The 20,123-nt window shown below is 37.6% G+C and overlaps 3 protein-coding genes across 4 annotated transcripts in view; 2 read left to right on the forward strand and 1 right to left on the reverse strand.

The window, feature by feature from the left end:
• Positions 1 to 9,018, forward strand: clic1 (chloride intracellular channel 1). Of its 2 annotated transcripts, none has more exons than XM_029442817.1 (7): positions 1 to 523; positions 768 to 833; positions 2,378 to 2,487; positions 2,826 to 2,951; positions 3,850 to 3,956; positions 5,314 to 5,495; positions 5,637 to 9,018. In XM_029442817.1, exons 2-7 carry the CDS (start codon positions 792 to 794, stop codon positions 5,796 to 5,798), a joined length of 729 nt encoding a protein of 242 aa, XP_029298677.1. In that variant the 5' UTR covers positions 1 to 523; positions 768 to 791; the 3' UTR covers positions 5,799 to 9,018. The 2 variants fall into 2 exon arrangements, with proteins under 2 accessions (XP_029298677.1, XP_029298678.1); XM_029442818.1 differs by having other exon boundaries at positions 456 to 527.
• Positions 8,707 to 18,666, reverse strand: LOC115016041 (prostate stem cell antigen-like). The gene is made up of 4 exons (XM_029443708.1): positions 18,634 to 18,666; positions 16,451 to 16,472; positions 12,176 to 12,295; positions 8,707 to 10,424 (listed from the first exon to the last, which is right to left on the reverse strand). Exons 1-4 carry the CDS (start codon positions 18,664 to 18,666, stop codon positions 10,213 to 10,215), a joined length of 387 nt encoding a protein of 128 aa, XP_029299568.1. The 3' UTR covers positions 8,707 to 10,212.
• Positions 17,904 to 20,123, forward strand: part of ddah2 (DDAH family member 2, ADMA-independent) — a 7,883-nt gene continuing 5,663 nt past the window's right edge. The window contains exons 1-2 of the mRNA XM_029442815.1: positions 17,904 to 18,034; positions 18,962 to 19,538. Coding sequence (XP_029298675.1) covers positions 19,239 to 19,538 — 300 coding nt within the window. The 5' untranslated portion in view covers positions 17,904 to 18,034; positions 18,962 to 19,238. The remainder of the gene's footprint in view (positions 18,035 to 18,961; positions 19,539 to 20,123) is intronic.

Consider the following 20,123-nt stretch of genomic DNA (forward strand, 5'->3'; position numbering starts at 1 on the left):
CTAACACAGATTTAACCAAATTTATGAACAATATTTGAGAGAAATAGGCATTTTGCGTTCATAGAAAATGTCTTAGATCTTTGATTTCAGCTCATGAAAAATGGGAGCAAAAACGAAAGTGTTGCGTTTATATTTTTGGTCAGTGTAATTCTCTCTATCACCCTGCAAAGCAGCCCTCTTCTTTTTCTTCGTGTCGGACTTCATAGCCACTCGGCGCTTTTTGTACTGCCGGTCTTGAACGCCTCTTTATTTGCAGAAAGCTCAGCCCGTCATGCAGCAGCAGGAAATGGAGGAGCTGAGATGATGACGAGTGCGTCGCTGCAGCAGAGAGAGAGAGAGAGAGAGAGAGAGAGAGAGAGAGAGAGAGAGAGAGAGAGAGAGAGAGAGAGAGAGAGAGAGAGAGAGAGAGAGAGAGAGAGAGAGAGAGAGAGAGAGAGAGAGAGAGAGAGAGAGAGGCAGCAGAACTGGGAGGGGAAACCACCAGCAGGCAGCGACAGGCGACAGCGACAACTTTAAACACTTTGTAGGTAACCCCTGCAGACTTAAAATGAGCTACAATTTGATATTTTCAACTCTAAACTAGCTCAAGTTAGTTTGTGTGGCGTTCACGGTGTTTGTGTAGCTGCTACAACGTTTTAGTTTGTTATTGACTGACTGGGGTTTGTGGCGGAAGATGGGCTTGGCTGCCCAAGTTTTTGTTTCTCGTTTAGGAAATGTAACTTACTGCTTTATTTTTAACCACTTGTGTCTGTTTCTGTTTTATAAAGGGTCTCGTGCATCAACAGCTGAAGATGAGCGACGCGAATCAGCCCAAAGTTGAACTTTTTGTGAAGGTAAGTGATTGACTGAAGCCCCCCAAAGAAAACGGAAAGTGTAGACACGGTGACAATATGTGACATTGATTTATTTAACGGGTTTAAAGCTGCAGATACGGTATGCTTAAGTTATCTTATCATTTCATCAGCATTCTCAGTACTTGTTATTACAAGGTGATAGCATATCTCACACTGCCCGTATCTGTAGACATAAAGTCACCTTGCACGTTTTAAATCACATTACAGTATGTGTGTTATAATATTCATGTACATTAGACACCTGTTGACTCACCGGGATAATCTAATTAAATGCACTTTAACCCATTGGGCAGGCGACTTTCATCTATATTTAGGTAGTATGTCAGGCAGGCTAATCTCATTTTCTTTGAGCCAAAAACTCTGAATACACCAAATATGGCTTCCCCTCATGTTCTCACACAAATTCAAATAATGATTCCTCTGTGTGAACGTGTGCACCACCCTCTACTTGTTTCCTTTATGGGTAAGAGATGCGGTTGTAACTTCTCTAAATCTGGTTTCTAGTCAGCTTCTTCAATGACCATGATACCCTGAATAACAGAAAGTAACGTTTACTGTTTTACAATAAATGTAGCTTTATACTGTTCAGGCCACATTACAAACCCTTAATCGGATATAGATTGACTGAACATAAAATATGTCTTCCTGCAGCTACACAGGAAGCTGTATGATCATTTCCTGTGCAGCTTACAAGCTCGATGTGAATACAGGAATGAGTTATGTTGCTTCTAAGGGAGCAACAATTATTATTTTCATCATCAATTATTTTCGATTTTAATATTTAGTCCCTGAAATGGTCTGAAAATGCTCAGTGTGTTGTCTTTTTTAAATTGCTTTTTTTGTCCAAAGCAAAAATCTAAAACCAAAGAATCAGTTTACAATGTTATAAAACAAAGAAAAGCAGTAACGCTTGTCATGTTTGCGTGAAAAATGATAAATCAATTATTCAAATAGTTCCAGACTAATTTGTCTGTCAACTAAATGTTTCAGTTATCATTTAGTCTACATGATGTAAGATATTTAATCTTGCTGTTATATAGAGCTGAAGAGATAAGTTGAAGAGTCGATAGACTGAAAATTAATTTAACAATTTTTTACAATCAATTGATTTTAAGTCTAACAAACATTACTTTGTTCCAGCTTATCAATCATGAGGATTTTGTGCTTTTCTTTATCCTATGTGATAATAAACTTTATTACATTACAGACTGTTTAATGGGAAAAACAAGACAAGCGCTATACAAGTATAATTTATTATTATTATTATTATTATTATTATTATTATTAAAAACTTCAAGTTAGGCTTTAGGTAATAGTGATTTCTAATGTTTACAGACCAAATAATGAATCAATAAACATAGAAAATATTTGGAGGATTATTTGTTAATGGCTAATTGTTAGTTGCAGCTCTACTATCATATCAGACAGAAGAAAGCAGCAAATAATGTCATAAGACTTGTAAGCACGTATGAAAAGATGTATAATATAAAATGGTGAACATTTTCTCTGTTTTTGTGTCCCAGGCTGGGAGCGATGGTCAGAGCATCGGCAACTGTCCCTTCTCCCAGCGTCTCTTCATGGTGCTGTGGCTGAAAGGAGTCACCTTCGATGTTACCACAGTGGATATGAAGAGGTGAACACACTGTGTGCGTGTGCGTGCGTGTGTGTGCGTTGCGGGTTTCTATTGGCACAACAGTGGAATGTCCTTCTACTGTTTTTAATGTAAAGCAACAAGCGAGCGTTTCATTCAGATATTGAGTGTTAAAAGACATAAGGCTCTGGCTTTGATTCTCGTGACATCTGGAGAAGTCTTGAGGTTCAAACATCAGTCATTTTCTGTGGTTTCATGTTTTCCTTTCCTTTTCCCCCAATCTCTCTCCTTTTTTAGCTTAACCCTCCATGTCTTCTGCTGGATGTCTGTCTCTTTTGTTTTTGACAGTTTTTTATTTTTATTTCTGTCCACCTTTGCAGGAAGCCAGACATCTTGAAGGATCTGGCTCCAGGTGCCCAGCCTCCCTTCCTGTTGTACGGCAGCGATGTGAAAACGGACACCAACAAGATCGAGGAGTTCCTGGAGGAAAATCTCTGCCCTCCAAAGTAATCACTCCATACATCTGATTTACAAATGTTTTATTTTGCTCTTTTGAGAGCTGAAACAGTGAGTCGCTTCTCCATTGTGAGGAACGGCTGCTTTTCTTTGAATTATGTGATTGTAAATTGAATATCTTTGGATTTTGTCAGATAAAATAAATATTTTAAGTAGAGCTGCAACGATTAGTTACGGACATTTTTTCTTGGGTAATTACAGTTTTTAAAAAATAACAACTATCTGGAGGTCTTTCTCCTCAAAATAAATAATACATCTCAAACAGTCAACTTGACTTTGTTGGATACTGCTGGGAGCCATTATGTAATCAAGATATACATAAATATTTAGTTTAAAATTCAACACTTCTGTAAAGAACCAACTCTGTCAAATGCTGTTTTCAGCCTCTCAAACATGGAGATTTCCTGCTTTTGAATATCTTTTAGGTTTTGGACCGACAAAACAAGACGTCTAAAGACATCACCTTGGACTTGGATAAAATCGGATGAACATTTTTCACAATTTTCTGACATTTTATAGAACAAACGATTAATCTAGAAAATAATTTGTATTAAAAAATAAGATAAGGATAAAGAAAATAATCGTCAATTGCAGTCCTAATTTTAAGATATCAACTTGGGCTTTAAAAAATGTTTAAAGAAATGTTTCACTATTTTGACATTTGAAAATATTTTTTTTTTAGACCAAACAATAAATGAATTGAAAATAATCGTTCGTTGCAGCACTAGTTGTTTTGCTTGCCTCCTACTTTGACTTCTTTTACATTTGTGTGTCATCCTGTACAACCCTTCTTTGTCTCAACATTTAATGCACATGTATTTCATGTGAGTCAATGTTTATAATGTGGTGATCGTGCGTGAATCATCATCGATCTCTCTGTCTGTTTAGGTATCCCCGTCTGGCTGCTCGTAACCCAGAGTCCAACACAGCAGGCATGGATGTTTTCTCCAAATTCTCGGCTTACGTCAAGAACTCAAACCCTCAGGCCAACGAAAGTAAGTAGATCTGATACATCATACTTCTGATGTTTAAGTGAGTCTTTGCATCAGAATAAAACTTCATTCAGAATTTTACATTTCTAATGGACCCGGTTTTATTTTCAGTGGTATTTTCTGCTGAGCTCCAAAACCAGCAGGGAGCGTCCGAGTTAATAACATTACTGTCTGAGCGTTTCTGTCTCAGTGCAAACACGCTCACTGAATGATAATGAGCAGGTACCGGGTTGTGGCACACAACAAAAATTAAACACCAACAGCAGATTACTCTAATGGCTTGGGTGAAAAGAAAGAAAGGAGATGTGAGTTGGTTGACTCAGTAAATTTAACTCAGGATAATCATACTTTCTGTCTACACACCTGTTGATCTTCAGCTAATGCCGGATTTGCTAGCTTGATGCTACCGGCAGTTACTCACCAAGTTGCTGAAGTGCCTCCTAATGTTTCTCGTCAGCAATGTATGACAAGCAGACTCTCTGGCTGCTACTTTAATGTTTGACTCACACACCGATGGCTCAATTTGATCATAAAGCCACTGCTTTCATATCAGATGATAGATGATCAGATCAGATGATGAGGTGGAGCTGCCTCAAGACATGGAGAGTGAGGCAGAGAGAACATAACATACCTGCTGCACATAAGTTCCAGCAGGTATATTATGTGCAGTAGTCAGGTGATTTTGATTTGTTGACAATGAGAGGAAGACTTCTACGTGATAAGAAGTGAATACAGTTTGAATAAAAAACTAAGTAGAGTTATAAATAAAGTAGGCTACACTAATAATGATACAGCCAACATGATTTAGATATGGCTCCAGCTTATCAGCATTGTTTTGCCTGTGTATTTTGTGTCAATAGTTACAGGACTATAAATAAAAGAAGAAAAAAAACAAAGTGGAAATTAAATCTCATATTTTTATTTGAATTACACACAAAACATTAATTGTGAACATGTTTGACTTTATAAAATGATTCTCTCCAGTCTTGCTATCGGCCCCTATATTAAACAATTCAGAAAGTAAGAACTTTTTCTTATACATATTTCTTTCTGGCAGAACTTATCATTAAGGCCAACTTAATTATTTATTGGATTTCTTTTATCACCATAGTCTCTAAATGTTTGTATAAATGCAGGAAATGGGAGTCAGATCGAGAACACTTTTCTGTCAGGTGATCTCACTGTCGTTGGGTGAAACTGTGTGTTTATTGTATGTACCCGCTTCTTTCTTTAACTTGAAATGTACTCTCTTATTTCAGTCATTTAAACAAAAGAAATTAATTCATGCATTTCATTGTTTCTAAACGCCCCCTTCGGCTTTGATTTAACGATGTATTTGAATATTTTCTGCGTGTGTCAGCTCTAGAGAAAGGCCTGCTGAAGGCTCTGAAGAAGCTGGACGACTATCTCGGCTCCCCACTTCCTGACGAGATCGACGAGAATAGCACCGAAGAGCTCACTTCCTCGTCCCGCCCCTTCCTGGACGGCCAAGAGCTTACTCTGGCTGACTGCAACTTGCTGCCTAAGCTCCACATCGTGAAGGTAATCTTCTGCTTAAAGCTGTGCAGCTTGGGGCCTGGGAGGACTAGATTATCATTTTAAATCCAAGTTTTTGGTCTGGCTTGTGACCAGCGTGTTTTGCTGATTGCTTCTCTCTAAGTCTCTTTCTAAATCTCTCACCAGGTGGTGTGTTTAAAATACCGAAACTTCAGCGTCCCTCAGTCCTTGACAAACCTCTGGAGGTACCTGAACGCAGCGTACGCCAGAGAAGAGTTTGCCTCCACCTGCCCGATCGACGAGGAGATCCACATCGCCTACTCCTCTGTAGTTAAAGCTCTCAAGTAGGAGCCCAACAGGATGCACAAGTCATGAATACACCAGCACAAAAACGCACATTTACTCACCTGCACACACTCACCTGCACACACTCACCTGCACACACACTCTGCAAGCAACTTGGTCGATCTTTTTCTCTAGAAGCGTTCATTGCATCCATATAGTCATTTTAAAAGCTTTAAAAGTTGATGCATTACCACGCGTCCTTTTTCTTAAACTATTGAAAGTTTTGTGAATTAAGGGAAAGAATTTCTAGACATTGGTCATCGGATCCATATATTTTGTGCAAAAATAGAAAAAGACTTTTGATATTTATTTTACTAAAAGTTAGTAAATATGCTACGTTACGCTGTCTGCATGTGTGTCCGCAGTTGAGTAACTGTTTCACGCGCCACTTGCCTCGAGACCGCGCGAAGGTCGTATGCGTGCGTATACATTGTCAGTTTTGTAATCGACCTTGATTTGTGTCTCGAACTATGTTGTTTGGTCCTTGAATTTTAGGGAGTTTGGCCTGGAAAGTATTTGAATTTGATGTTTAAGAAGGTGTGGGAACCTTGTTGATACCATCTTGTTATAACGGTAATCAATTATCTGGTTTACTATTGTCAAACTATACTCTTAGGTTTGCTTCAGGGGTGTTTATTCGTTTAGTTTCCCTGATTTTTGTTTGCCACGCGGATCAGTTTACATCCGGAGGGAAACGAGGAAGCACAGGAGGCAGATAAGTTGACGTAAAAACAAACTTAAAAATATTTACCTCCTTTATGAAATTAATGAATGAACGAACGATCGATCGTGTTGCTTGCAGGCTCGCTCTCTCTCGTACACACACACTTAGAACTACAGCCTTGCTTGTGTACAGTTCCACCATCAGTAGAGACACGCTGTTAAGTTGTTTCTTCTCTTCTTGGCGACGTTTTCGACAGTATATCTTTGTATTTTGTGGCGGGGAGAATTCAACAGACACAAAGCTGCCTACCAGATCAAAGTTTCACTAGTACCTTGTAAGCCTCACACAAGCTGATTCAACTCTTTATTTTCAGTCTTGGTATTAAGGAAGTGTTTTTTATTTTGAAGGTTACAACCATGCTTACCAGCGTCAGCTCACCTGCCAAAGTGTCTTGCGGTTTGTCTGTAATCACAGATTCTTCACATTGACTTTATTACAAATTCAAATCGACAGTTTCTTATTCTTCACCTCGGAGAGGAAGTGGGGTGCTTTTCCTCGGCGGCCGGCAGACCAGTTCTCGCTTTAGGGAAGCAGAGCTGAAAACAGTTAGAGACAGGATGCAATTTCAATAGACTCGGGCTTCCCCTTTCTGCGCTCCCACAGCAGGCGTGATGGATTATTCCAGATTACCGAGCTTGTTTGTGATCCGCTGTCGGGGCCCTTTGCCAACAGTTTATTTTGTCATACGCGAGGGAGATCAGGTTGTGAGTGTATCGAAGAGGCTGTGTATGAAGAAGTTAACTGCTAACTGCTAAAAGGCTACATTAACAGCACTTGTACTGCCTCCTCGGGTCGCTCACTGTTCTGCCACATGTTTCTCATTAGTGGGGAAAAAGAAGTTAGATGTACACATGCACAATGTTTAAAATTAAAATCACACTTGCAGTTCTAGATTGCCGTCCATTATTAATTTAAGGATAAGGTTGGCAGTATTCTACGTCTCTTATTGTCAACAAATCCCGTATGAATATATGAATTATCCGACCCTGTGTGTGGAACTCAAGCACATTCATTCAAAATGTGTCACAAACGTATACATTTCCTTCATGCAAAGTAGTTTCCTAACGCTGCAGGGCTCTGTAGTTTTTAGCAAACGTCACTCAAACAGTAGTAAATGGTGTATTTGTTAGAGTATTTTTACCTGTGGATTAATGCACATTGTGTTTTAATGGGTATTTAAAAGAGAAGAAATCTCTTTCAACAGATATCTGCACATGAATGCGGACAAGATTTTGGTATTGAAAGCGTTCTGGTTTCTGTTTGTAGTCCGAGAACTGTTGAACAATCACGTTTGGCTCCACCGGAACCCCAGAAATATTAGTAATAAAATAACATGTCACCCAGTGCAACGATGAGGATCATTCGTTTCTAGCTCTAGGGATGGATTTTGTCGGTTCATGTGATTTGTTGACAAATTAGAAACGTTTAAATATCACCTATCCTTAAATTAAAAACCTTGTATACTTTGTGATTGCAGGCTGTCACTTAACCGCCATGTGTCGCCAGTAGGATTAATCCACTCTTAAATTTGCTAGTCTGAAATAACTAGTAAAAGTGACTTGAAATTGAAGCGCTGGGAAGAACTGGAAACCATAACGACACGCCTTGTCCGACTGTCGCGGCAGCTTGTGTAGACTATTTAATTAATGGCAAATATACAAATGAACAATTACAGAGGCTATTTGCAATTAAAACTTCATTTATACAGTAGGTTTGTTCTGAGCTCAAGATGGCCTAATTATGCGTCATGTCTCTCGGAAAAGGGTGAAACTCTTAAAAAATTTAAAATGGACCCAAGTGCAATTCAAGCCGATTTGAAAAGACTATCCTGTACACAGACGGTGATTATCTTAAACGTCCAGTGAGCAGAGTTGGTTACTTTTCTACATGGTTTTAAATGCATCTTACCTTGAGGTGTAATGCAAGACAAGTGTTGATCAAAGAGATTAAGCTGTATATTTTATATTGACTGAACTGTTGTGAAATTTATACAAAAACTGGGACAACGTTTTAAAGGGATTCTGTCTGAATATTTTCAGCGCCGATGTATTTTAGTGTGGAAGAGTTTTTAACTTCTTACTGTCGGACTTGATTCACTTTCAGGGACCATTTAACTTGATGTATTCATTAAAATGTCACTTTCTTTAGTTTGTTTTCACTTCACTGTTTTTAACTTCTTTTTTTATCTTCATGACATGTGTTCTTTTTGTTTTGAGACTCGTATTGTGCTTTTTACTTTGTTTCCCACCCCTATGCCTTCCCCTACAAATATTTTAACCTTTTTATTTTGTACTTTTTCATGTCAGGTAGTCAAAAGCAGTTGCACTTAAAAGTCCACAGGATCCAAACAGTGGTGTGGACACTAAACCAGTAGATTCAAATAATCGATGAAGACAATCAAACTAGTAACACATCTGAAATGTATTTTGTACTTCGAAGCCCTTTACAAAGACACGTTTATTAATATCCCAATAAAGAAATATCTTGATAATAAATCAAGCAGTGACGGATGTGTGTTTTTTTTTACTTTTTAGCCATTCTGTAGGGGAACGACATGAAGACATACAACCTCACTAGTCCGTACAAGCGGTACGCGCAAAGCTTGATTGTAAACATGCTGTCAGTGCGGTAATTAAAGAATGTATACATACACAGAAAATACATATCAAATGGAGCACAAATAAGAAGGAATCTCTTCATTAGTTATTTAAAGTTTTACTAGTTTCAGTATTGGGTCAGACAAAACTAAGAATATCGTCTAAAATTGAAACGGTATGTACGTATTTTGAGTTTCAAACTTTAACATCCATTTAGGCAGTTTGTCTCGTTTGACATGGAAATGTGGACGTTCAAATTTCCACTTTTTTTTTTTTTCTTTTTAAGACTTCTGGTCCATCTTGTTGTGAAAGTTCAAAGCAGTCTCATTTCAATTTAGAAATGAAATGAGACTAAACGAATAGTTGAACTTTAATCTGAAAGTCTGGAACATCTATTTGTTGAAGATCGTGTAATATAAGATCAAAATAACCAGAACAGCCGTTTGATGAGGTGAGAATGTTTAGTCAGCTGCTGTTTCCAAAGTCAAGTATGAACTATTAACCAACTGTTTGAATAGACAAGAAGTCTTCAAAGTGCCCAGAAAGCTTTTTAAATGTGATCATCTGAACTGAGCAAATTCTTATCTCCTGATGAAGACCATGTGATATATGAAAGTTCCAGAACCACAACTAAATAGACTTCGCCTTGAGATTGTCTTAACAGTTTATATTTTAAGTTATGTTTTTTATTTTTTGACAATATATTGTGATATTGCATATTTGTAATTGTTTTTGTAAGCTACTTCACATTGTCATATTTTGTATTTTAAAAAATGTAGTCTTTATTTTGAGCCTTTTTAAAAAGATAAATGGATACTATGGGTAGGAAAATGTCAGATAATATGAGTGCACCATACGACATGTTCCCTGGTAAAGTTGGAGCTCATTAAATTACTATATACTGCTGGGTAGTGACTTATAATAATGCAACTTAATGTATTAGTTTATATTTTAAGTTGGCGTCCAAAATGTAGTGGAGTTAATGTATAAAGAAAAATGGATATACTCAAGTAAAGTACAAGTACCTCAAAACTTTGAGTAAATGTGCTTAGTTACATTCCACCACTGAGTGTCGTCATGTCCAGGTCACTGACGTTCAGGCCAGCAGCAGAGAGAGCGCAGGCAGCAGGCAGAGAGCTGCTCCTCCCCAGCTGAGGGCAGCAAAGGACGCTGCCCCGTTACACAGGTCTGTGTCGCAGCAGACGTTGGTGTAGTTGAAGTAGAGGCCAGACGCGTATTTCTGTCCACTCACTCCACACTGGGCCAGGACTGCACAGCTTTTCTCGTACATCGTCACTTGTAGAGAGCCTGCAAGAGAAAAGAGGAGGAGTTTGTGCGTGTTGGTGCATGCAGTGATGATGGGGGGGGGGGGGTCATACAAATCTATGGAGGCAAAGAAAATGTCACAACAATTTTAAATAGAGGGGAATACCTTTCTGGAAATGGCAAAACAAAGTTAAGGTTGTATAATATCACTAAACATGTTTCTAGCAAGTGTCTTCAAGTCTGTTTATAGTGCGTCTATTGTAGTTATTCAACTTTAAAAGTTTGTATTATTTAGTCAAGTTAAACCAAGTTTTTCATTCATGTTTGGAAGTAGATAAATTCTGTATTTTCTGCAGAAAGAACCGCCAAGAAAAATTAATTTTTGTGACTTGAAAAAAATAGTTTTAGATCATAAAATAAGCACTGGAATATATTTATTTGAATATTGGAAATAAAAAAAAAATATATATACATATGTATAACTAAATTACACATTAAATGACGCTTTAAATGACCTATTGAGAAACAAACAGGGGGATTCAAAAGTCAAATCAGAGGGATGGTTTGCAAAGTTAAGTATTTTGATGCCTTTTAAGTGATTACATTTGAATAAGGTATTTACAGTGGTTGATTTTACGATTAAAATGGTCTGGTTATACTGTTAAAAAAATACATTATTGTCTCAATTTGTCACAACATTGATGCTGATCAAAAAATAATGATAAGAGAGTGTGAGTGTTTTATTCTGTATTTCTTATCTCAGTCATTTACACCCCAAAAGCTTCGGTAGCATTAAATTATTTCTGGGTCAGGCTTTGGAGGAATGAGGAGGCAACAAATGGGAAGTGCACACTATTGAAACTAATGTCCCACAGAGCACTCGCAATGAAATCTGCCAGAGCAAGTAACAAATAATGGGGGGATTTATCCTCTGATGAGACACAGTGAATGTTTCGCCGCACCCACGGAGCACAGAGAGCTATTTTTAAAGATAATTTGATGGCATCACAGGCATAGTGAGCTTACAACCGGCTGGATGAGAAACGGTGCCGAGATCTGATCCATTGAGTCACTGCTTTGTCTCGTTTTGTTTTTACACTTGTCGAGTCGCGACAGGATCAGGTCTGAGAGAAGGCCCCGAAAACCAATCACAATTTATATTTTAGTATCCATAGCAGCAATACAGATGGTGAATATTTGGCTCCATATTTTATTTTGGCCCTGAAAGAGGATAGTTTACTAAGTTTTCAGGATAATTAACTTAAGTTTTTGTTTGTTCAGTCTTTGTTGTAGATTTGAGAGTTTTCATGGTTTTGCTCAGCAGAGTTATCCAGATAACTGTAAACCTGCCTCTCAGAACTGGCCACACAGGATTTCAAATAAAACCGAGAATATGAGATTTAAATGCAACTTTAAGAGCATTTGGTTTATACTGTGAGAGCAGTACGGATACAGTTTCTAGACAGTTCTTTGGGTGTTGGTGAACGCTCTTAAATTAAAGATGATAGTCAGCACTTACAGCCACGGTTTCTCTTCAAATCCAAAACTGTCCTAATATACTGTATATATACAGACTGCACTGTGCAGTTCCAGACAATGCTTGTGACCATCCTGTCCTAGATTCTCTGAAAATAATCTCTCACACACACACAGAGAGAGAGAGAGAGAGAGAGAGAGAGAGAGAGAGAGAGAGAGAGAGAGAGAGAGAGAGAGAGAGAGAGAGAGAGAGAGAGAGAGAGAGAGAGAGAGAGAGAGAGAGAGAGAGAGAGAAGAGAGAGAGATCTGGATCTCACCCCGTCTTCCTGTAGCAGTACTGGACAGGCAGCGCTGCCCAGTTGGACACTCCTGAGGAAACTTAAAGCAGTCCAGAGGAGAGATGGCCGGGAATACACAGGTGTAACAGCTCAAACAGGCTGAAGCAAACATAAAAACATATTTAAAAACTTACTTTGAGCCTGTGGAAATAGTGACATCGATTGTTTCTTTATACACAGACACCAATTTATCATTGATAAACTAATATTGACGAATATATCCGCTGGACGATTTATCAGTAGGGCAACAGATTCTGCGAAATGGGAAAAATGCCACAGTGGGATCTTTGAGTGATCCTAAAATGATTTCAGTTTCATTTAGTTACATTTCAGCAGGAGTAAATCCTTATAAATGATAAAATATATTTTTCAAAAGTTTTTGGATAAGACAAACAACCTTTGTTATCATTTGTGATAAAAATGATTTTGTCTTAAGTTTTAGGCTGGCATATTAGCGCCATTGTAGGTAAAGAAATATCTACATATATATTATGGAGCTGGGAGTTAGGGTGTAATATTCTGAGAAAAAAGATTCCAAGATTAAATTTGTAAATTTACAAACGAGATTAAAGTCACAGTTTTCTTAGAAAATGTTTTTTTCAAGGAAACATCGCTTCACTTTGCAAGTTTGAATCAACTTCATCACACCCCAGACGCTGCCTTTTAAAAATATATATATATTTAAAAGGATCCCCATTAGATAGTGTTCTGAATCTGATCCTTGCCGTGTATTATGCCTGTAGTGGATGAACTAATTAAATTATCCTTTGTAATCTGATTTAGCAATAAGGAAATACTTGTGATTCTGGCCCAGAATCATCGTATTATCATAAGCATCTGGACTCTGAAGACACATTGCTGTGAATAAACTAAATACTGATTTGCATGATGTGATAGCTTTGTGCATCAGGAACTAAAACTTGCAAAGTGAAGCGTTGTGGTTCCTGGAAGAAAACAACACTGTTGTTTTTTTTATAAGACTTTTAATCTCAGAAAGAGATTAAGAAGGTTTTGCTCTTAAATGAACCACTTCTATCTCACAGAATATCAGCATTTTTTACTTGTTTATGAATTTAATCTTTGAATTTTTTTGTTTTTTCCCTGAATATTACCCCTCTTCCCTGGCTCCCTAAGTGTTTCATAATCTTAGCACATTTGCACATTGAATGATGTTTACCTCAAGAAAAAATTAAAATGACATATTTCAGTAGTATGTCACTTAAAACACACTTTTCAATAAATCAAACAGTGTAATAATCTTATAACAGTTTAACTTGTAACTACATACCTGCCAAAGGTAGACAACAAAGAAGTATAATCCCAAATTGTGAACACGACATGATGCTTCCAGTGAGAAGTCCTCAAATTGTTTTCAGTTGACTTTTCAAGCACGTCCAAAAATCCCTTCCTGGGACGTCACAGCCCTCTTATCAAACTAACTGCTGATCCGATACGTCCCACAACGCATTCCTAAATTTAATTTCTCTTTGATTTTGGAGCCCAAACTCACAACATCTGTTTTTTTCTTCCGTTTTTCTCCCGATATATTTTATATTAAGCTGGTTGAGAGTTATTTCTCTTTATGTCACTCTTGTTCTTATCCTCTCTCTTCTGTCTTGCCCATGTTACTCGGGCAGTCAGTGTCTCCTCCCTAAAACTTCTAATTTCATTTGGAGTAGTAATTTTGATAAACTGACCTCTGACCTCGAACAAAAGGAGGTTAAGCAAAAATGACACTAAAGTCGAGTCCACAGTAATATTTTAGGGAATTTGGGGTTTTTAATAACACAAAGTGTTAATATGCTATGATGACACACCTAAGGCTGATTCTGATATTTGACTAAATAACTCCCTCGTTGGAAAGTAAAGATGTTCTATCCATGAAAAAAAAGAAGTACTGAATAAGCAGTTTTATTTACACTTGAAAGAACTGAGAATTATATTGATTTACAGGCATAAACTTTCAATGAAAAAGGCCCAAAGCATGTTGATATAAAATCACATTACATGTAAAAAGACTGTATTATAGTTTTATTTCTTATGTTTTTCTGCTGCATTTGTGTTTAGAAATAGCGAAACAATATCTCTTCAATCCTTGAACTGTTTTATGATGTATGCTTTCGGGTTGTCCATTCATCCCATTCTGGTTAACGCAATATCTCAGGAATGCCTCAAATCGAGCACAAACGTCCACTTGGAATCCAGAATGAACTGATTAGAATTTGGGGGTCAAAGGTCAAGGTCACCATGACCTCACAAAACACATTTTTTGCCACAACTCAATAATTAACACGCTAACTATGACTATTACTCACAGAAATGAAATAGGATAAAATAACAAAGTGATGACATTTTTGACAGACATAGATTTAAACTGTAACTTGACTGGCCGGTGAAGGCATACAGCCGTGAGGCGGTGCTTGTAATTCAACTCAATTTTCTTGTATTTCTGATAGCTTTATACTTCTAATTGAAAAATTGATGAATGAGACTTTTAGCTTGGTTAAGGACCGTTTTAAAAGGTGCTAAACAAAGACAAAAATGAACACAGAAATTCAGCAAGAATGATTTATTATTAAAAATGAACCTAAACTTCATGGGTTAAAACACTGTTTAGAACATAATATAGAGAGATACATTTTATTTATTTATTTAACTGTTCAATAAAGGGATTGTTTGAAACATGTATAGAGTTTGGTTGGTGCTGGTGTGGAATTTTCTCATGATCTGAGATTTTCTCTGATTGGCTACAGCCTTGTTCTCATTGATCTTGGAAGAAATACCATCTTTATTTCAGTTAGGGTTAATAAGAAATAAGAAATAAGAAAATAAGACATTAGGGGTTTATGTGTTGTGTGTGAGAATGCAGCTAGAAAGCTGCTAAAACGTAAGAAGAGACAGACAACACTGAAGTCAGCACAGTGAAGAAAGGGTCAGCATCTTAGAAAGAGAAAGAAACACATAGAGAGAGAAAGTCAGCGTGACGGAGTCAGTGAGTTGAAGAGCGAGGCAGTTTAACTGAATTATCCTTTAGGGCGTAATAGGAGACATGAGGGCAGCATGCAGGACGGTCTGCTGACAGCAGTCTTGTGATGGAGTGAGCCAACCAGGCTCAGACTGAATAAGCTGTTTACCAGTTGATTAATTACACAGCAGACTCCTGCTAGGTTCAGGGAAACAGAATTTACAAAACATTTTCATTTATTTCTCTTGTAGTTCAGGTTAGTTTTTAAAAATCTATATGTTGTATGCCGAAATGATCAGCGGGCCACGACAAGTCATGAATGTACTTTAAGCATTTATGACTTGCCATGCTCTTTAGAGTGTGTGTGTGTGTGTGTGTGTGTGTGTGTGTGTGTGTGTGTGTGTGTGTGTGTGTGTGTGTTTGATTATAAAGCAATTGATTTTTAAATAAAGTTTGGTTTGCACATCTGTCCATTTATTCTCATAATGTGCCGTTGACTTTGGACTGACTTTCTAAAGGACTCCTAAAAAATGAAACCTTAAATCAGTTCACGACTGTTAGATAAGAGTGTTTTACCTCCATACTCAGTACTACCTGTTTGTAGGTGGGGATGCAACTAACAATTATTTCATTGTTGATTAATCTGTTGATTATTTTTTGATTAATTGATTAGTCTATAAAACTCCAATAACGTCTATCATTGTTTCCCAAAGCTCAAGTGGATGTCCTCAAATGAATTGTTTTCTCCACAACTGTTTTAGCTCTATTTGTAGGTTTACATCAATGCATTTAAAACTAAGTGTTATTAAAATAAAGCTGTAGTTGCAAGGTCCTAACTGCACAATAAGTGAAAAAAATACAATAACTTAAACTGCAGATTAAGGATCAATTTCCTCACTGAGTTTATATTTGAGTGGAAAACTGGGTCTCAACTGGTGTGACTTCATATCCTTCAGCACACACAAGTGTTAGTTATTGCCTCTATGACCTTATCCTAAACAAATGATGTCCATTTAGATGCTGTATTAGAATACATGGGGTGCTGAGGACAAACGTTTTACACATTTTAAATTGTAGGTGCATGGAGGAGACTGTTTACAGACAGTGTGGTAAACCTGCTGGTGCTATTTTTGACTGATGTTTTGTGTGGTGGCTGAAGGATCTCAGTGGACAGATGGTGTTCTTTAATCCTGTCTGCGCCCTCTACCTCCCATCCATTCCCCATCCGCGATTACATCAACCTCACATTTCCTGTCTCTTTTTCTTCCTCCGTGTACAGAAATACTCACAGATAATTTGTCTTACTTTCTTCTTTCATCACCGAGTTGCCTCGATATCCCTGATGAACAACCCCTGGCTGTAGTAACTCGATCTAGTCAAGAGAAGGGAATATTGTGCAGCTTTAAGAGTCAAAAATGTGTTTATGCATGTTTACATCACTGCTGTACAAACCTCGAAATATCATTTTATATATATATATCATAATATCATACCAAATTTCAACAAAGAAAAGTTTGATTACTGGAGTATTAAATGTAAACATGATTCACAAGACTGCTGTTAAAATACAAAGCTTTCTTTTGTGTCTGATGAGGTTGACTTGTTTATCCAAAAATCTCAACTGTGTCCAACATAATTTGACCCACATTTCATGAAAAAACAGATTATTTTTTTGTCTTGTCACAGACAAAAAACAGACAACAACAATAACTCATAAGTCATATACGTATTTAATCTATGATGATTTTGATCAGAAGGAGATCAGAAAATAAATCAACTGTGAACTTCAGAAATTTAATATAGCCATTTATAAATAATAAATAAAAATAAAACAGTGGGAGAGGTGGGAAGAATAATTTGATTCAGCAGACAAGTCAATTTGCATTAAAAAATGCAGGCAGTATCTGCTGATACGGTAGACTATCTGACTTTACATAAACAATTCGCCAGGATTAAGGGGAGAATATTAAATAGGAGTCCTTAATCCTAGAAAATCTCATTGAAATATTCAAATCTGTCATTAATTCAGTGTCTCAATACAGGAAAGGGTGTCAGAGTTGGTTTATATATGTGGCCAAAATAGGGATTTCATCAGTGGAGCTAATGTTGATGTTAAATGTATTTTATAATATTTTTGTCACGATAAAATCACAGTGTAGTAGTATTAACCTCAGAATTAAAGTTTAATTCTGATTGTCTTAACGAAGATGTTAATGATCTTGGAGATAGCCTACTATGGAGTAGCCTATCTACTTTAAACTTTAACACTTATGATAAAGTTTACTAACCCACGCTATCGTTTTTGTACTCACCGTTATTGATTACTGTAACGTGTAGCTACATTCAACATTATTGACAGCCAATATTCAACAGCTGCTGTGGAGTCTCAAATCAACGCTGATTGAATCCGGACCCGGACAGGACGTGTGGGGGATGGGGGGTGCTGGATGGAAGGGAGGGAGAGATGCTGCGTCAAGCGCAACTTAAACACGTAAAGAAGACCGGAAGTCGAGTGATTTGGCTTTTGAGAAATAAGAGCATAACGGTCCCTAAGAAGACTTCGCAATTAACTGCTTTGTTTTTTGGGTTGACCAGCATTGTGTTTGAGCTGTATTGCATTAGCGACGTCTATTTATAGTATTTTGTTATGATGATGATATTATTAACTAGATATTCAATATTACAACCTTGTAGGCGTCTTATTTTGAAATTTGTTACCGGAACTGTGCATATTCACAGTTGTCTCTTGACATGACATGTAGTTAGTCTGCAGAGAAAGACAACGGGAGAATAACGGGAACTGGGTCGGTTTGGAAATTAAATCAAACAGAGCGAAACGCGCCCGAGCGTGGAAGCTGCGACACTCAACAGAGGTAAGATACAAGTCTACATCTGTATTTGTTATTTGCGAACTTCTGGGAGTGTTAGTGATAGTTTACTCGTTAGAAAGATGTGTAACATCATCAGAAGTATTTGTGAAGGAGCAGTGAACTGCTGGGCGGTGCACTCCTGCAGCCAAACACTCAAGATGTTTTGTTCTGGGCTGAGGTTCATGTTCATTTTTACAGCTGGATAACCCAGGACTGCGCAGTCAATAAGATTGATTTTGTTACATTGTCAAAACAAAAAAAGAGTGTACTAAATATGGCAAATTATATCAAGAAGAATACTGTTGTTACACAAGGTATCACGTCTCATTAGTAGGTAACACAGGTTCCAAAACACTTCATTTAAGCACTCTTAACTGTAATTTGATAGCCTAAATTTACAAGTAAGTATTCATAAACTGCTCTATGTGCTGCCCTTTTTAATGAAAAATTCAAATTAATATCAAAGTCCAGCACTTGTTGCATAAGTTATGCAGCAGATTTAGGAAACATCCTGTGTGGAAGTCCCTTTCTGCAGCCTCACAGTGGGCGACTGCTGTGAGTTACAGGGAAGATGATGAAAGGGCAATTGTCCCAAATCTAACCCACTGCCCAAACTTTGAAAGGCTTTGCGGCATATTGCAGGCATAGTGAAAAATCTTTCCTTGTAATCTAACCTTGGACAATGCTCCTTGTGTCTATGTTCAACTTTGCTATCTCTGCATGTTATTTCAGCTGCCCTTGAATGTTTTACCGGTGATGATGACTCCTACAAATTAACTATTACAAATACAAAGTGAATTTTAATCTCCAGAATAGCTTTGTAGATATTTACTTTTGTGGCCCTGAAATGTTTGTTTCTCTAACAAGATGGGACACAAACATTTGTTTCATTGTATCTGGCCTTAATGTGTTCCTCTTCCTCTGTGTTAGGCTGAGATCTTCTGCTTCCACTTCCTGGCATCTACAGATGGACGAGTAGCCGGTGGAGTATTGGAATCAGACGAGGCAGAGAGAGAGGGATGAAGATGCTCTCCATGTTCCTCCTGGACCATTGCATTAGCTCACTTTAAAGTGTACCTGGTTTTCTTTTCAAGACCAGACTGAGGAATAGTTGCTAACACTTTTTATTACCTCTTGCTTGACTTTGAGCAGAGCAAACTTATTGGCATCTTTGTAATTACTTGTGGTTATTAAGTTTATTTAAATCATGGCAAACATGTGCCCATATGGCCGCTTCACCCACGCCGTGGTGCGGGGCATCCCAGAGACCTTTGGGAAGGCGGTGGGAGACGGTCATGAGAACGGGGAGACCTCGGTGGACTTGGCCAAAGCTCAGCGTCAATTCGGCTGCCTGACGGGAGCCCTGAGGCAGAAGGTGGGCCTGCAGCTGATCGAGATCCCACCCGACCTTGAGCTGCCAGAAAGCTGGAGGATAGAGGATGTGGCTGTCATCCAGGGAGACACAGTGCTCATCACCAGGCCCTTCAAACAGCAGAGGCGCAGCGAGGTAAAACACAGTGGAGAACAAAATTGGCTTTTCTGCCCCCTAATCCTCTGATTATGCACGTAATCTCTCTTTGTGAGATAAAGGGCAGTAGCCATCATTTCAGTTCATATCAGTATGGTATGAGAAAGAACTTGCAGAAGATGTTTCACTTGTTTTAAGATGGCATTTAGTTGTATTTTAAGTTTCATTATTGTCACATGGTCAAATAACAAGAATCTTTCTTCAAATTAATTTGGCATCTTAATTGACTTATATTTTAGATGTCAGAGATTCACTTTAACACTTTGTTTTAGGGCTCTGAGATTTCCAATTATTTCTGTATTTCTGTTATTTCTATTTTTGTAATAATTGTACATGTCCAATAATACTTTATTTTACATGTCTGTAATATTTTAACACAATTCACTGGATTTTTTTGTTGTTCTAATTGTAGACAAAATAAGAATTTACTTGAAAGAACGACTCCATGAAAACATTAATTCATTGTTTATTTGTTTACTTGTTTGCTGTTGGCAAAATTCAAATTTTTCAATTTGCAGCTCACCTCCTTTGCCAAGACTAAAAACATTATGTGCATGCTTTGGA

The sequence above is a fragment of the Cottoperca gobio genome, chromosome 11 (assembly GCF_900634415.1).
Source record: "Cottoperca gobio chromosome 11, fCotGob3.1, whole genome shotgun sequence".
NCBI classification, from domain to species: domain Eukaryota; kingdom Metazoa; phylum Chordata; class Actinopteri; order Perciformes; family Bovichtidae; genus Cottoperca; species Cottoperca gobio.